Here is a 17,495-nt window from a genome sequence, read left to right as displayed (position 1 = left end):
ATCTATTAATACGGTCAATTACATTTTATCACATTTGCTACACATATTATTGGGCCAAATCTTAGTTAACAAAACGTTTGTCCTGCACTCCTGATTAGTGTTATATGGGGCCTATCACTTAATGGCTTACAACTCAAGCTGGGTTTTGGACTATCATCATAATAATGGTAATTGTACATCAGGACTTGTTTTTAATGTACATAACAAATTCCATGCTCAAGTTACAAGATGTTCAATATTTACAGGTGTGCGGCTAACTGATTCCAATCGACTGTTGGAGTAGAGTGTTATCATGTTTTAACAAATTTAATTAGTGTTCCAACCTGATGGATGAAACCACTAAATCATTGAAACTATTGTGATCGAAAGCATGTGTGAATGTGCATATCAATCTTGTGCAATACTATTGTAGAAAAAACATTGCTCCACCAGAGAGCAGTGGTGCTCCAGGGACCACCGCCATTGGATCAGCCAGAGTTAATCTCTGTATTTTATATACAGTATCTATATTTTTCTTACTCTAATGACAAAGAAGAGGTTCACAGACTGTCGCCTCTAAAGTCAATACTGGTAATGGTTGTAAAGACATTCTCATTATTCCTATGAAAGCATGTAGCCTACAGCAGTCAAAATCAAAATGGCATTCAGGAGCACACAGAAACAAGTATTGCAATATAGAGCATCCTTGGTGTATGTATTTGGAAATTGCAATGTGAAACTGTAATCTACCTTTGAAAGGATAAAGATGTAACTGTATTACATAAATGCTGAATGTCTTACTAGACTCATGTCTCTTTTAAATCAAACCTCAAATCCATTTGTCTGCATCCCTTTATTTGGTCTTTAGTGAGCACTGCCTCTGCAGAGGACAGCGGAGTCCTCCGTTTGGGTTTTTTCCATTTTGTGTGCTAATTGAGAAACAGTGCTGCAGGCGAGGTGATAGAGGGTGACAGACAGCAGCTTTTGGGGGGAAACTAACATCTCTCTAATAATTGCACAGGAGGGAAGCAAGGAAGGAGAGTGTTTGTGTTAGTCATGTTCAGTGAAAGGAATGCTATATCCTTTCCTATTTCATTGCAAGTACAAAGTCTTTTAAGAGAGCCACAGACAGGATGTGTTGCAGAAGGAAATTTGAGGTAATAAACCTCGGCCGTGTCCTCACAACATCACACTACTTGACAGCAGCCAAGTGAACATGGAAATAGAAGAAATCCCACAAAATGAGTGCAGAGTGCTCCACTGAGCCCTGCAACATTCACAGGTAGGAGGACTATGCCACTCCTCTGGGATGTTCTGCGAGGCTGTCTCTGTCTGCAGTGCCACTCTCATTTTCTCTGACTCAAGCCCCTATCTGTCCTTTCTCTAGTGGGACAGCAGAGTATGGAGTAGGCTAATATTGAGAGCTCAGGTCCCCTCTGGCCTGTTATGGCTCTGCTGAAGTTAAGACTAATATCTCTTGGTCTCAGGCACAGGTAGCTCTGCATTATATAACTACTTACACCCAGAAGGCTTCACAGCTTTTGCCAAGCAATTATGTTAATTGTATAAGACTGGTCTTTCCTGTACTAACATATATGTATATACAGTATACATATATATATATATTTCTATATACGTATATATAATTAAAAGCCGTTCTTAGACTGCAACACCCATGGGCCCTGTAGTGAACCTGGTCGCTGAACCAAAATTACCCCCCCCACCTCATAATCTTCAAAGACTCTCCTCCTCAGCGGGTTTGGTGGTGGTTGTTGGAGAGCCTGGAGTGTCTGTATGTTCAGGGTTACAGTTTGTATGCTTTGGAAAACGCATTCAGGGTGTGCTGCATCACCTGGCATCAAAGATCAGCCAATAGCAGATGGCAATTTTAGTAGCATGGTTTCTACCTTAAGATGTCAGGCTGGAGTTAAGTTACTCTTTAAAGGTGGGATCACGTGGTTTCATGCTGCACAAATTAAATACACTAGCAGACTCAACAGCAGAATAGAATTTGGATTCAGACCTTCAAAATAATCCCAAACGGGAGTCTTGGGATACTCACTTGGGATACCCAAGTATTTTTGACATTAGTTGTGCAACAGCGATGACAATGACAACGCTGGCACGTCCTCCAAGAGCAAGATGTGCTCACAAGAAGGTCTATATCACCATCTCATGGTACATTCAATAAAAATATAGCCAATAAAACTCCACCCAAAATGTATTCTCTTTTTTTTTACCCTGCACATTAACAAAAAGATAAAAACTAAAAACTCTTCACACACATTTTTATTTTGGTTAGTTTTACAAGTAGAAAAGTTTTTTTTTTCCACAAAGTCGACATTTTATTTTATTTCAGTTTATGACAATGTTTTTTAACATCTAGTTTTTGTCTTAGTTTTAGTTTACTAATCTTATGTTGACACAATTCAAAAGTGGGGCAAATTCAACATTTCCTCAGTGCAATTATTACGTGATGCGATTACATCTACATCGGATCCCCAAGTTATGCTGGAGAGGGGTATTTGCAAAATGAGTACTTGGTTCAAACACTTAATTTCACAGAATTATTCTGCTTCTTCAGGACCCACCTAGTATTTATCCCGTAGGCTATTGATATGGCTTTATACAGACTTACATAACTGTCTGAATATTGCGTCCATGACTTACCATAATGTTCTGTCTGGGGCACACACACTACATCTCATTTTTGAGTTTCATTCAAAATGATATACTGTCTAAAAAAAAGCGACACCTTCTCTTGATTGATTAATTGATAGCAAAAAAATAAATGATGGAATTGTTTGAAGGAAAATTGGATCTTTGGTTGACAATATAACACCTTAACATGCTAAATCCTCCATATTTTAGAAATATTTAATGATAAACCTTTTCAAAATGGATAGCATTTTGGAATTATTATAATAATTTGTTGTTCCTACTGTGACAAAACACATGAGAGCTGCCCATTGGCCCGATGCTTAACATGACCCCACTGGTGTATCCAATCAAATGTGGCATAATAATATTAATCAACTGTAATATCCGAAAGTGAAGTTTTATGTGTTTTATCATTACAAATAGGATAACAATATTAAAGGAATGCTGAGTGCTGCAATGCAGCTTTGATTGAATTCAGTCCAAGGTTTGCAGCAGCGTTGAAGGGATTCTCACTCTGTAAAGTCTGTTAGTCAGCAGAAATGTCCTAAAGAGCCGGTGCACTATGGGAGCTGCATGTGTGACACCATCAACAAATGCCACTCTGTAGTGTTTCACAATGTTCATCATGCCCACTTACTGGTAGAGATCAGGTCATGATCTATGACTATCTGCTCATAACATCAGTTTCCATTGTCATTTTAACTATGTCAAATCCTATAGTTAAAGTCACCCAGTCCATTTGGAAAAATGGCACTGCCTCATCTTCCTATTACTTCGATGTATCCAGCAGATATAAATTCACTGCATGTTGCTTTGAATGTAATAAAACCAGCAACAGAGAGTAACGCTGATACAGGAGGAGCTTCCTCCTCCTCCAGCATAATTGGCTTTTGGCAGAGCTGTCTTCGGGATGCAGTGGTATCTTCCCCCTCTCTGCCCAACATTCTGCCACACTTACTATAAATATGACCCATAAGCGCATCATCACGCAGCTTTCCTCGGCTTGGGAGGCTTTTGAGAAAGGTGTTATTTCTCAGCTGGCATGTGCAAAGCACATTACAGTCAGGAGCCATTCCCACACTTTCAAGAGTGGCAGAGAGGGAGAGATGAAAAGTGGGAGAGAGAAAATCAGGGAGGATGCGGCTCCCTGAGGACGGTCATGGATGACACCTGTCTGTCTTTTTCTTTTAACTTTCCTGATACAGAGTTTGACAGGCTTTCTGGCCAGGTGACACTGAGGGTTGACTAAACTCTGATGCAGCAGTAGCATACAGTAAGAGTCCTGGATACAGCATTGCTATTTTCTGCTCTGATATTCCCACTCATATTTTATTCAGACCTGGGATGCTTCAGCACAAGAGATGTGCAACCATGTAGGAAAGATGGATGCTTGCCTTTTTTATATATAGCCTATACATTATATGCTGTATATATGCGGGGCTCTTGGTCCATTGTCTGATGGCCTAAAATAAGACAATGTTAAGGGTGTGTGTGTGTGTGTGTGTGCGTGTGTGTGTGTGCATGTGTGTGTGTGTGTGTGCGTGTGTGTGTGTGTGTGTGTGTGTGTGTGTGTGTGTGTGGTGCAGAGGGGGGAGTGAGAGAGAGAGAGTACTGATGATATCTATCTATTACTACTTTGCTGAACATGTTTGCTAACAGCCCTCTGCGTTGCTGCCAAACAGCTACAAACATTGCAAGTTCAGCAGAGTCCACTCTGGCTCCAGTCCAACAAGTCAATCCGAAATGTGCTTTCCCCCTCGACTGGAACAAGAATTGACAGGTCAAAACTGATGACTGCAAATTCCCCTTGTTCTTGACCTTGCAAACACCCTCAGCTGCATGACTGAATTCCAACCAAAGTTACAAAAATGGATAATGCAGACTATCATCAGTGAGAGTATACAAGCAAATATTTTCTGAATGATTAACATTGTATTCAAATTATTTAATCCTCATGCCGCTGGTAAACTAAAATCAGCATCATCTGCACAAAGGGCCATTAAGTCTATGACCAGGAACTTATCTGTAGTGTCAGAGGAGCTATAGTTTGGTCCTGCCTGGTGCCTGTGTGAGATGCTTCTTCTCTCTGACATACAGTAATTCCCCAGGAAGACCCAGTCGGCAGATAGAGCTCTGCGGCAGAAATGTGTTCGCCCCGCCGTCCGTCTGGTTCGTATTGATTGTACTCTCTAGGACAGCGGTGATTACACAGGGATTGCAAAACAGAACAGGAAGGAGGGAGAGAGGCAGGGAGAGGTGGGGGTGAATGAGCAGAGATCAGCTTTTTTTTTTTTTACGTAGCTTAACGTGACTGCAACATAGAGCAAGGGTGGTACATTGATTTGTGGATCCATGTGTGTATGTACATGTGCGTATACCATGTGTGCACACCCTCTGTGCATATGTACATATATTTCTGTATATGTGTACTTACATCCATATTTGTGCGCACATCTGAATATCAATATATGGTGTATGCGTATTTGTAAGGAGGCAAATACCCATCTGTCCATGAGCTGGGGAAGAACCACATATTATCTGTCATCCAACAGCTGCAATGCAGCCATGTCTGGACTCCAGCTTTGTCCATTTGCATTCAGGCCAGGTCTGATGATGGAGCTCCAGCCATCAGCGTCCCCACACCTCTACATAACACACAGCGTCCAGCTACTCAGCACAATGAACTTCTGTACAGTAGGTGTACTGTGACATCTGTTCCATATGACAGAGCAGACCTGAGAAGACCCGAGCCTATAAGAACAAGCTGCACTGTGAGTTGAAGCAGCACAATTCATCAAAAAAACATAAAAATGAATATCAAAATTGATCCAAATCACAGGGCATTGTTTTTAGCACTGTTGAAAGCTGAAAAAGAAATTGTTTCAAAAACTCTGGCAACATGTTGCAATTCATATTGCAATCACACTATTCAATAAAAGCATCTAGTGCAGCATCTATGAATAATCTCTGAGGCATTCAGTGTTCTACTTTGATTTTAATCTCAAAGGAGATTGTAGCAGCAGACTAGGAAGGCCCATTCAGCACTGTAGATCAAATACATCCTCAATAAAACACAGCTGTAACTGAACTCAACACAGCATAGGCCTAAAACTCTGATTACTCTTACTCCACAAGAGGCTTAGAGAGGTCACTTGTCTGCTATACTGCACCAGTCAGTTAAAGCCAGGCAGGGTTTTGTATTCTCTCTCTCTATCTCTCTCTCTGTACACCTATTTCTCACAAACACATACACAATGTAATGTACACTGAAAGCATAAATCTCTTTCCACCTGACCTTGTTTATAGAGTCAATGACCGCAAATTGTCATAGGGCTTTAAGACTAGATATTATTCATGCATTCAATATACCACAGGAACAGCATGGACATCCAGTGCTTATAAGGGTATAAATAGGAATAGAAATAAAGGCAGGGCACAGCAGGGAAAGATACAGGGAAAAAGGAAAAAGGAGTGCAATGACAAGAAAGAACGGAAACAGGCAGAGAGAAGAGTGAAAAAGGTTAAGTGGATCGTGTGAGTAAAGGTGCAAAAAACCCAAAGATGTATTTTCTGTATGGCAGGGAGGTGTAGTGGAGAATCAAAAGAGGTAGCTCCTGTAAGTGGGAGAGGTTCTTTGTGTATTTGTGTGTGTGTGTGTGTGTGTGTGTGCGTGTGTATGTGTGTGTGTGTGTGGCATGAGTCTGCAGATAGGAAGCAGATGGGGCTGTAGTTGAGCTGCTGTGCCTGAATGATGAGCAAATAAAAACAAGCAGACAACCTCCTCCACTGAGATGGATGCTGCGTCAGCAGGCGACACATACACAGCACACTGATACAGGACTCATATGCATGAACACAAACGTGCACATGGACACGTGCTCACAAACACACATGCTCATACCTCTGCTTTTTGGCTCAAAAATCCTTACAGAGGACCCTGGGATAAACAGCCATGATTCCAGTGCCACACACACACTATAATCCCTCAGCTGCTTACTGCTTGTCCAGATGATAGTGTGTGTGTGTGTGTGTGTGTGTGTGTGTGTGTGTGTGTGTGTGTGTGTGTGTGTGTGTGTGTGTGTGCGTGTGTGTGCGTGTGTGTGCATGTATGTGCACACTGCTGTTGACCTGACAATCTGAAGTTTCATACTGGCTACTGATGATTGAAATCAAACCCATGAAGTGGGTGAAGCATCCATCTACACCTACATCCCCTGATGTTTTGTCAGTCCGTCTTATGACAGGTGACACACAATGCTAGCTCAGTATAGCAACTGATCGCCATCAAATTGTTATGCCTGAACACAGCGTGACTATGTGCAGGGCCATTTAATTGCAGCCAAAATCAAATTAGTCCAGACACTAAACAGGCCAATGCAATAGAGCAATGTTTCATACGTGCTGTCTGGTTCCATTTGGAAGGCGACTGCTATCACGGCATTTGTATGCTACAGCCTTGTTTCTGCAAAAGTCAGACTTGCTGCAGAGCCTGAATCCCCACAGAGACAACTGATCCATGTATGGGCTAACAAAGCTAGGTTACAGCACCAGAGAATAAAGAAAAGCATCAACTGTTAAAACACTGAACAGTTGAGTTGGCTGTAAACCATCGGCTCAAGTCCAAAATGATCGCATACACAAACTCACCACACACCAAAAATGTTACACAACAGTACTGAGAATCTGTAATGCTCAGTATCAATGCAGCGGGCTGAATGGCTGTATTTTAATAACAGTAACCTGGCTACATTGGATAGGGCACATTCTCTGATCTCTGTGAAGTAGCGGTTCATTGATGGAAACATTGAACACTGTCATAAAACTTTAATTGGCTCCAAAATAATTGGTCTTTTTCAAAACCATTGATCTTGGCCTCCCGCTAGGTGAGTCCTTGCATGTGACGTCTAGCAGAGAAAGATTTGAGATTGTGTAGAACATTATCCTGGGTTTTTTTAAAACCATCACAATGACCCAGGCAAGTAAACATCTCTGCATAGCAAAGAGGAACCAAAGTCATTATCAAGTCCTGAACTACACAAAGATAATTGCTTAGTTCTTGTTTCACATTCTTGGCAGTCCTGGTCGTTTATCATTATCGAGCACCTTGGCACACAATCACAAGACTTTTGTTTCCTTGGCAATAAGCAAGCTAATTCCTACTAGACTTCTTCAGGTGGAAGTGAGTCAACAGTGCTCTTGTTGAACAAATCCCTACGCCTCCGTTCCTTCTATTCTCATGCGTTGCATTGACTCGGTGTGGAAGAGGGAAACAAAGAGGGAACAAAGGGACAGGTGACAAAGTCCCGGTCCTAACAACAAGCTCCTCTCCACAGGCCATAGACTCATTAGCATGAGCAGAGCTTCCTATAACTGTAGGTTACCTGAGGGCTTTTCTGGATTAAATGCATCAGAAGCCTTTTTATTTAACCTTTACTTATCCGGGGAAAGCCAGCTGAACACATTTGCTCTTTCCCAGCGATGCCCTGCTTTACATTCACACAGTTACACACTTTCCCACCTGGGAGTTGCCTGATACAACCACAGTCTTCTGCTGTTGGCCACTGAGCAGCTCCACTGGAGCAATCAGCGGTTAAGTGCCTTACTCAAGGGACACATTGATGGTAGATGTTGAGATGTAGGTGATGTTGTTCAATTTTCCCAGCCACATTCTCCCAGTCGCTCCAGGATTCACACTGATGACCTTTTGGCCACAAGCCCGCTTCTCTAACCTCTACAGTCTGTCTCAGAGTCAGGATGACACAAACTCTGCTTAGTGTGCTACTAGAATTGTGTGGTAAGACACACACACACACGTAATCTCTCTGCCTTGTCTCATTCAAGGTAGAAGCTCTGTCGTTAGAACAAAAGAGGATGTTACGTTGCATGTCTCTCCTTTGAACAGGTTAGTTTTGTGCCGCACCACGCCTATGATTCCTGTAAATAAATCTTGGCAATATTCCACAAAGAATGCTCAACCCATGCTCTTCCACAAAACAAAAAGAAATCAATGCATTCATTAGGGCAATACCTCATGTATCTAATAACATCGTAGGATATAAAACAAAGTGATTCTCTAAGAATAGATTGCAAAACATTATATTCCCTGATAACCAGCATGTCGGACGCTTAAAGAATGCCTGGCCAGCACCCAAACACCTATACTCCATAGGCGTGGTACTCATTTCACAAATGTTGCTATTGCTCTATGAGTGGAGGGGTGTGACTCTGGCAAGTTAACATCCTGGGGTATATAATAAAGTTGTAGTAGCTCATGGGGCTAACCTCACTAATTGCTGTCTATTTCAGAACATTTCAGCTTTTGCATGTGTACAAAGACGCTCAAAAATCATCCCAGCAACACTACAGTGAACGAGACAAATAGACAAAATAGAACAAGTAGCCTATTGACTGTCACAGTAAAAAAAATATCAGGCTCCGTCAGAGATTATTCATAAATGATGATTGGCACGACTGTGATGAGATTTCGTCGGTAAAAACAAACACTCCAAACACTTTGCACGGAGGCTAATTACACTGTAGTGCAAAAGATCTGAATCCTGTTGACTCAGCCAGAATAAAATGCCAAGTCACCATGGTAACAAGGGATGCAACACGCTTGTGTAAGGGGAGATGGAGACGTATGGACTATTCACCACGAACAAGCATCATCGCGGACCTTTTGTTTAAAATACAGTGCTAAAAATGAAAAAACGTAGGTTATAGCAAGATGGATATCCCGACAGATTCTGTAAACCGCAACATACTCCCTTGCCAAAGCCTGGACTACTACAGGTCACGTTGAAGCTCCTTCAAATTATGTAACTGCATTGAATTACCAGTGGTAGCATTACCAGGCGCTGACGAAATCAAACTTCACACATGATGGTGTATTGAATGCCGCTCCTTCAACTATAAACATGTCGTTTGATTTCAGACTCCCCCAATGCTGTTGCACCAAAGAAAATGTCATTAACCCCCAATATTAATCTACAAAGTTGTACGAGATTTCACTCAATATATTCTCCGATGCTAAAAAAAGAACTAGTAATCCTATAATCAATTCTGGAAGGATACTAGACAAATCTCACAGCAAAACTCCAGCCCAACTCCCTATAGGACTCTTATAGAGGCATTATGGTGATTTTTGTTCGAGTCAAACAGGCGCATAGGCTATCTTTGAAAAATATCAGCCGTCACTGTCCACCCACATTACCAGATCTGGCAAAATGTTATAAGAAGAAGGTTTCGAAACAGCATGGATGCGCCTACCTGTCCTCAGGTTGAAGGAGATTCGGGCTTCAACCAGATATGGGGTATCGCTCTTGGACCGGAGTCTCCTTATCGGTCGGCGGTCTGTTCTGCTGTCTGGAGTGGTCGCCATCAATTTGAACCAGTGTCCAGTGGTGACTGCTGGCCGACTGGGGCACACCAGACGCAAAGCCACGGCCACTCACTGGGTGGTATTGATGGGGAGGAGGGAGAGGAAGAGGGAGGGAGGGAGAGAGAGGGAGAGAGAGAGAGAGAGAGAGAGAGAGAGAGCGAGCGAGCGAGAGAGCGCGTTGGTGGCCCTAACGAAAAAGAACTAGCAATCCTAGAAATGAAATTATAAGGATTCTGTACCAATATTACACCCTGTATTATGGGAATAGCCTAAAATTATTATAGCGAGTATAGCCTACAATAGGAGACAAACAATATAAGAACGATATGATCACCATAAATTCACTATTGAGTAGCCATACCACAGACACACAGTGAGTTCATATATATTGAGCTATATTGATACCACAGGAGGCAAAAAATACCAAAAAGTACGACAAGGTCACTAAATACTCATTTCTGAGTAGAATAAATCCCTGTAGAAATATTATAGGAGCATAATAGTGATTTATTGTCTGAGCCCTATACTGTAGTCGTATACATTCCACCATTCTACAGAGAAAATGAGAATGGGGTGCTGACGCGGAAAAAAAGCCAATAAACCCCCAACAAAAAAACTCTTTATTTATTTATTTTTAAATCAAATCTGAGTATCAGTTGGAAATATAAGTGTTAAAAGTCTCGACAGTTTCTCTAAACCACCATTATTTCATTAAAACTACAAGTCCACCGAAGATTCATACGCTACAAAGGCTAATGAGAAAATAATTATCGGGCAAAGAAAGAAAGAAAGAAAGAAAGACAGAAAGAAAGAAAGAAGCGAGTGAGAAAATGGCTATAAAGGAGCGGGTGAATAAATGAATCATCAGTGACACAGACTGCAGTCTGCCACCAGATGGCTCTCCTAAACTACATTTTCCCTCTCAACTTTGCATTTTAGAGCAGGTTTTTGCGACAGTGTAGTACATTTTACGGCCTCTCAAATTAATTGCAGTGATAGAGGTAAACAAGCAAACAGCCTGGCTGTCGAACAGTGGAAACACCAGTAGCCTGAACGCCTGAGCGAGGTACGTGTGAGGAAGTTACTAAAGCAAATGCATTAAAATACGAGGATATCCAGACAGTAGCCGTGGTTTTGCAGGTGTGGATAATGTATGCGTGCTGCGTAAAGTGCGCTAGTTCCTGCTTGTGTGACTGAGATCATGACAAACTTTTTGACTGTCGATAGTTCGTGACAAACTATGATTACACGCAGATTATTTTGCAGGCACACGTGAGTCGTATCACGTATTATCTTATTTTTGCATCATGTAGCTTGAATGTAAACGCATCACAAGAGCGACCCACAGTAAGTGCAAAAGTAACAAACTTAAATTCCTGAATCACCAACAAACAGCCACCAGCGAGTGCGTTTTATAGGGAAAAACACATGCGGTTATCATTACCGCGTTTGAGTGAACTGCAGCCCTGTTAGGTTTGTCTTTACTGCCCATGACATGAGTCTATCTTGCAGAACCTGTTTCAACAGATTTGTTTTGCATTATTTGTTCAAATTCGAGCCTGTGGGGCGCGGCCGATTCAATTGTGTGCCAACATTTTTATAGATGGTATGTTTAAAGCGTAAAGCGAGTGAAACACACACACACACACACACACACACACACACACACACAAAACGTATTCCCGTCAGTAGGCCTTGTGTCCCCCGTCTATATTATCTATGGCTTTTAAACTATATAATTGTTGTATTTTCCCTCTAATGTCTTTGTTTTGGAGCTGATTTTAAGATTTAGCTTATTTCTACTGATACTTTGCCTTATTGGTGTCGGTACTTCTTCTTCTACTGTTCTACTTCAGTTTTGTCCACAGTGTCTAGGGAACAATATCACTGCTCTGATTGAATAGACAATTCATTTGGAGATTATGAATACATCTGTTCCAGTAGTTTGTGATTCATTTTAATATGTTGAAGTAGTATTAATATGCAACTAGATAGATCCTGATTTACTTTGCCCATTTACTTTGGTGGAAACAAGACCCTCACATGTAACAGTTTTGTTTATTATTCCCCACAGTTGGACTACTGTGATCGTGCAGGCCCACTAATAATAATAATCCAGGTACAATGCATGTAATATAATCTGAGACAAATCTGAATCACCCAGCTGAGAATAGCTGACTGATGAGTAGGCTATACTTGTATATAAACTATGACTGCACTATCATTTTGTAGGCCATCCTCCTGTGTTCCTCTTGTGTCCTGAAGCGACAGCAACAATGCTCCTCCGAAATCGAGCTGCCGTTGCACTTGGTCTTCGCATGTGCTCTACTCATGCCACAGGAGGGCCTGCGGTGGAGACAGCAAGGCCCAGCTCAGGTAAAATGAAAGCTTAAGTTTTGTATGCTGTGTGTGTATGATGATAGTAGGGTTAGGTGTTTGTTTACCAATATATCGGGCCAGTATTGGCCTTCTATTAAATATTGGATATCGGATAGTCATGCCACCCATCTCCGATATGATGGAGGTTCCTTCCTGACCACAGCAAAAAAACTGCAATGAAATATTATTTTCTTTATTTTCTTTTTTTAAGTTTTAATGAACAGCTTTAGTGTCACTTGATGGTATAAATGCTGTTTCTGAAACAGCATTTTATCAACACTGAATCCTTGTAATTTTTTGGAAATTCTCAAGGTTGGTAAGTATGATTGAATATCAGCACAAAATATCGATCATTGGCAGCTTCAATAAAAATACCAATATTGGTATATCGGCCTTCAAAATTGGTTGAACCATAGTTTATAGTAGCCTATGTTTATAGTATACCAGTGTTCTAATTTGTGTTCTAATGGCTGTTAAGGTAGAGAGAAATCATGTTAAGATCAATAACTTCCTGTGACTCTACTATTGATATACTGTATAGTAATCGATAAATTATGGCATAGTTTTGAGAGAATATCAAGCCCATAATAGGCTCCTAATAATATGTTGAATTTGCTTTGCTTCCCTAGACATGTCTGAATTCCGGAAAGTCTTTTCCAAAGCCAAGCACATAGCAATCATCACAGGAGCAGGTGTGAGTGCGGAGAGTGGGGTACCTACCTTCAGGGGAGCCGGCGGGACCTGGAGGAAATGGCAAACTCAGGTAATTTGTACAAAGGCTATATTGGCTATATTTGGCTATATGGGTATTTATTTTCCCCTTCTTCTTCAGGTCAAACTTTTGTCTTTGGTCTGCGTTCCAGCTGTGCTTCAGAGTTGTTGCTGTGGAGTGGGCGTATTTTATGTTTACATAATACATCTTCACAGCATATCAGTGGATTTATCTAGACAGCAACTGCCAGTAAAGGGAAAAATGGTGTTTCTTGCATAATCAGGATTCTTGTCGGGGGCCGCGGCAGCTTAATCTACTGTACGCACCACGGGAAAGATTTACCTTCAAGAGGAATCAAAAGAGGTCTTTCATGCAAAAAACTGTAATCTCTCCTAGATTTTCTCATTCATGCAAGCTAAACTCGCTCTCTGCTGCCTTTTATTCTCTGCCTCATTCTTGCCTCTGAATCCTACCCTTCTGATTGCTGCCACCTTAGCCTTTGAGCTTTGACCCAGAAACGTTAACCTAGTTTGCCCGTGCCCATGCGGATGTGTCCCCAGGACCTGGCCACTCCGGAGGCCTTCTCTCGCAACCCGTCTCGGGTCTGGGAGTTCTACCATTACAGAAGAGAGCTGGCGTTGAGCAAAAAGCCCAACGCGGCCCATCTGGCTATAGCCGAGTGTGAGGCCCGGCTGAGGAAGCAGGGACGCTCCGTGGTCGTCATCACCAAGACCATAGATGACCTGCACCGACAGGCCGGGTCCAAACACGTGCTGAAGATCCATGGTGAGAGGCAGGTTGGGCCACGCTGGCAAACAGCCACCGTGCAGTGGACTGAAAGATGCTACTGTTGGAAGAAAAAGTCACAATCACTTTAGAGTGATTTGATTGGCAAAGGGTTGCTGTAGGGTTGGGCGCCAAACTTAATTGAGACAAAAAATAGCTTTGAAACTAGCATTAGACTGATTTGATTGCAGAAGGCTTTCTTTAAGGATTCCTGAGTTAATTGTCAGGATAAGAAACTAGCATTGTCAGCACATTCTGTTGAGAGGGAGATGGTGCTGTTACTCAAGAGGGTCTGCATGACAGACAGCTGTGTTTTCTCTTCTGTGTGTGTAACTGCAGGCAGTCTGGTGGAGACGCGCTGTGTGAGTTGTGGACATGTGGCCATGAACCAGCGCAGCCCCATATGTGCTGCCTTAAAGGGCAAAGGGTAAGGGGTAGCGCCCCTCAAAAACACACACATTCATAAACACTAATCCCAAAGCACTTGTAGCCTGATCTCTCCTGTTTGGCCCCTACATGAGAAAAGTGGCATATAACCCACTGTGTTGCTGTTCCTTCTATGCACAGTGCACCTGAACCAGACATTACTGATGCCCAAATTCCTGTGGATAAACTGCCAAGGTGGGATTGCTTTGCTGTTATATTAACAACAATGAGATTTTACTGAGTTTCCACATTATTATGTACAGTACAAATATTTTATGAGGCACTGAGAAAACCTGAGGGTTTGTAGAGTGCATTCACTTCCCAGTAATAATGTTACAGTCAGTGCTTCCACTTGGAGGCAGTGATGTGCTGTGAATATTTTAACCTTCCTCTTAGACCACTAGCAAGTAACTGAAAACCCAGCCACAGTGTTGCACAGTGAAGTTGGATTGAGTTTAAGTTCAAATGCGGACATTGTGCACCGTAACACTGGCAGTTTTTATGAGGAGCCCTGGTTACACTCCATAAAAACAAATAAAAACATAAAACCATAAAAAGCAGTGGGGAAGTGCGCACTAGCGACTATGCTTTGATTTGTCTTTGTGATTGTCATATGTCTGACTCTTAATCAGTGTGATCACACTGTGTGATAATTCCAATATGACACATTTGATCCTGGAAGGACTCTCTGTTTCTGTTCTGCTGTCTGAAGGTGTCAGGAGACTGACTGCAGGGGGCTGCTCAGGCCCAACGTGGTGTTTTTTGGGGAGACTCTGGACTCTCATGTCCTGACCAAGGTGGAAAAAGAGCTGGATATCTGTGACCTTTGTCTGGTGGTGAGTTATGACACAGTATTTGTTTAGAATATCTCAAGGACAGGACCTGAAACACAATGCTGTACAGTAGATTTCAAGTTAAAACCAATGTCATTCCCCCCTGTTGTTTACCTACAGGTGGGCACGTCTTCAATTGTGTACCCAGCAGCCATGTTTGGCCCCCAGGTTGCCTCCAGAGGCATTCCTGTGGCGGAGTTCAATACAGTCACGACACCGAAAACGGAATACTTTACGTAAGTCAAACAGTACAGCTCAAACATAATTGTTTTGGTTATGTTAGCCAGCCAGTGTACAGTATATTGAAGGAGATAAAACCACGCCACGTATTTCAGTATACAATAGATGAAATTAGCATGAAAGCATGACAGAAGCAGAAACCAGACATGGGGTAAGTGATCCAGCTGGACCTGCATGAATGGTGTTTGGTGGTTTAGCGAGGTCCCATCTGGGCCTCTTGGTCCTTTGCAATATTTACCCGTTATCAGTTTCAACTCACTGAGTGACTGCGTAATATTGTCTGGTCTAAGCTGGCCCCTCCACATGTTGAGCAAAAATTCTGACCTTCAGTGTCTCCTTGTTTTTGTGTGTGTGTGTGTGTGTGTGTGTGTGTGTGTGTGTGTATGATGTGGCACAGGTACCACTTCCAGGGCCCATGTGGAACTACGCTGCCTCTGGCCTTGGCGCGACATGAGTCAGAGGTTATTTAAGAGCCAAGGGACTGACTTTATGGACAGAAAGCAGAGGCTTCTTCTCCTGTATAATGCAATCTGCGGCTGTTGGATTTCATAACAATGCTTTCTTATTCCCAAATGCTTGCCTTAAGACACTTCAGCTCTGAAGGCTTGGTAGAGGGATATATATATATATATATATATATATATATATATATATAGTTTAACTTTTTAAGAGAGTTTGAGATGGATTTCTCAGTACTTGAATTGTATGGGCTGACTAAACTGGAAATGGGATTTTGTTGTTGTTTGATGTATGTGGTCTTCAGATTCTTCACAAGAACTGAAATATGGACCTTGAATTAAGAAAGGGAATGCACTATGTATGTATGTCTTCGCATAGGAAAAATATCTCCTCAGATTATGGAGGTTATTGTTATTGCTTCACATATGCTAATGATATTGTTTAATTCTGGAAATACTCTAAGGTTATGCGGTACAGAGAAACAACATATATTGCTCCTGGTGACAACAGAGAATATTTCTCTTTTCCTTCTCAACTGAATGAACCAATGTACAGTTCAACACATAATCCAGTGCCTTCAAACTGTTTACACAACCTTGACCAAATACTCACTTTAAACCTCAAGTGCCTAGCAACCAATGTTACAGAGATTTAGCCAAGTGTACAGAGTTTGCGTTTGACTAAGGACAGAGGGGGTAGAGAGAGGGAAAATGTTGGCTTTTTACATCATAGCCCCCAATCAGCATTATTTCCCTCCTGTGCTGTTTGATTGTGTTTATCATGATGTCAGTATGGTTACATGTCATGGATTATCCATGATATATTTGATAATTTTTTTTACAAACGTATATGTCATTTTTCCCCAAAATGATTTTGTATTCAATCACTGTTGCTGGAAATTCTTTAGGAAATGGAAGAAACCATATTATGTATGTATTTTTTACAACTTGTTTCTGTCTCTAAGTGTCTTACACAATGTCTCAAAATGCATTACTATATAACTTACTATATAAAAATACTGCCATTGCAATTCTCCAGAATGCGGTACTATATTAAAACACTAAAAAGTATATTTGCTGTTTTTTTTTGTGTTTTATTATCTGCATTGAAACGGCATCCATTTCTTTTGCCGTCTTTAGCCTGAGTGGAGTGAGCTGTATGTGACCAAAGTGAACAGTAGATGCCAGTATGTAGCTTTCTATCCCAACTGTAGATTATACAGTAACACAACCTCGTATCCACTCAGATTCTTCTCTTAGTATGCATGAGCGAGAGGAAATGCAGACTTGAGTACCCCCAGGCCATCAGTTCAATGCGGTGTGAACTCGTCGTCGTTACGGCTGAGCCGAGCTGAGGAAACAGTATCAGCCTAAATCATAATGCTGCTGAAAATGGAAAGAGTATGAAGTGGAAAGCAGCCTGTGACACAAGGTGGCCCTTATTGTTCCCGCTGATCTCTTTTACACGGTGCCTGTTAAACTCATGTTGTCACTGTGCTCTCTTGTGTGCGTTTTTTGGTGGGTTTTTTTAGTTTTAGATTAACGCTTGAGTAGAAATGACTCATCACAGGTGGGTTTTCCTGGATTTTTTTTTTTTTTTTGGGGGGGGGGTGATATGGGTCCGTAGGTTGTGTCTTAGT

At 41.7% G+C, this 17,495-nt stretch overlaps 2 protein-coding genes across 3 annotated transcripts in view; one reads left to right on the top strand and one right to left on the bottom strand.

Annotated features, from left to right (window-relative positions):
* LOC139650783 (phosphatase and actin regulator 1-like) overlaps nucleotides 1–9,996 on the bottom strand; it is a 52,269-nt gene extending 42,273 nt beyond the window's left edge. The window contains exon 1 of the mRNA XM_071527537.1: nucleotides 9,910–9,996. The gene's annotated coding sequence lies outside the window, so the exon portion shown is untranslated. The remainder of the gene's footprint in view (nucleotides 1–9,909) is intronic.
* A 1,005-nt stretch (nucleotides 9,997–11,001) lies between these two features.
* On the top strand, nucleotides 11,002–16,926 carry LOC139650784 (NAD-dependent protein deacylase sirtuin-5, mitochondrial-like). 2 transcript variants are annotated; one of them, XM_071527538.1, is made up of 10 exons: nucleotides 11,002–11,087; nucleotides 12,096–12,140; nucleotides 12,254–12,397; nucleotides 13,030–13,163; nucleotides 13,673–13,898; nucleotides 14,238–14,325; nucleotides 14,466–14,519; nucleotides 15,037–15,160; nucleotides 15,278–15,393; nucleotides 15,795–16,926. In XM_071527538.1, exons 3-10 carry the CDS (start codon nucleotides 12,298–12,300, stop codon nucleotides 15,865–15,867), a joined length of 915 nt encoding a protein of 304 aa, XP_071383639.1. In that variant the 5' UTR covers nucleotides 11,002–11,087; nucleotides 12,096–12,140; nucleotides 12,254–12,297; the 3' UTR covers nucleotides 15,868–16,926. The 2 variants fall into 2 exon arrangements, with proteins under 2 accessions (XP_071383639.1, XP_071383640.1); XM_071527539.1 differs by lacking the exon at nucleotides 12,096–12,140 and having other exon boundaries at nucleotides 11,007–11,087.
* The last annotated feature ends 569 nt before the right edge of the window (nucleotides 16,927–17,495 follow it).

The sequence above is a fragment of the Centroberyx affinis genome, unplaced genomic scaffold (genome assembly GCF_046629955.1).
Source record: "Centroberyx affinis isolate AG114_WGS23_722 - 3 ecotype Tasmania unplaced genomic scaffold, CSIRO-AGI_Caff_v1 ptg001544l_1, whole genome shotgun sequence".
In the NCBI taxonomy this organism is placed as follows: domain Eukaryota; kingdom Metazoa; phylum Chordata; class Actinopteri; order Beryciformes; family Berycidae; genus Centroberyx; species Centroberyx affinis.
Note: the sequence above shows the minus strand (reverse complement) of the source record. Positions and strands in the feature narration are given on the sequence as shown.

Coding starts and splice junctions, on each gene's coding strand:
- LOC139650784 (XM_071527538.1), top strand. CDS start 12,298: ATGCTCCTCCGAAATCGAGCTGCCGTTGCACTTGGTCTTCGCATGTGC. Junction 14,326..14,465: donor GCTGCCTTAAAGGGCAAAGG/GTAAGGGGTAGC, acceptor TTCTATGCACAG/TGCACCTGAACCAGACATTA. Junction 14,520..15,036: donor CCTGTGGATAAACTGCCAAG/GTGGGATTGCTT, acceptor TGCTGTCTGAAG/GTGTCAGGAGACTGACTGCA.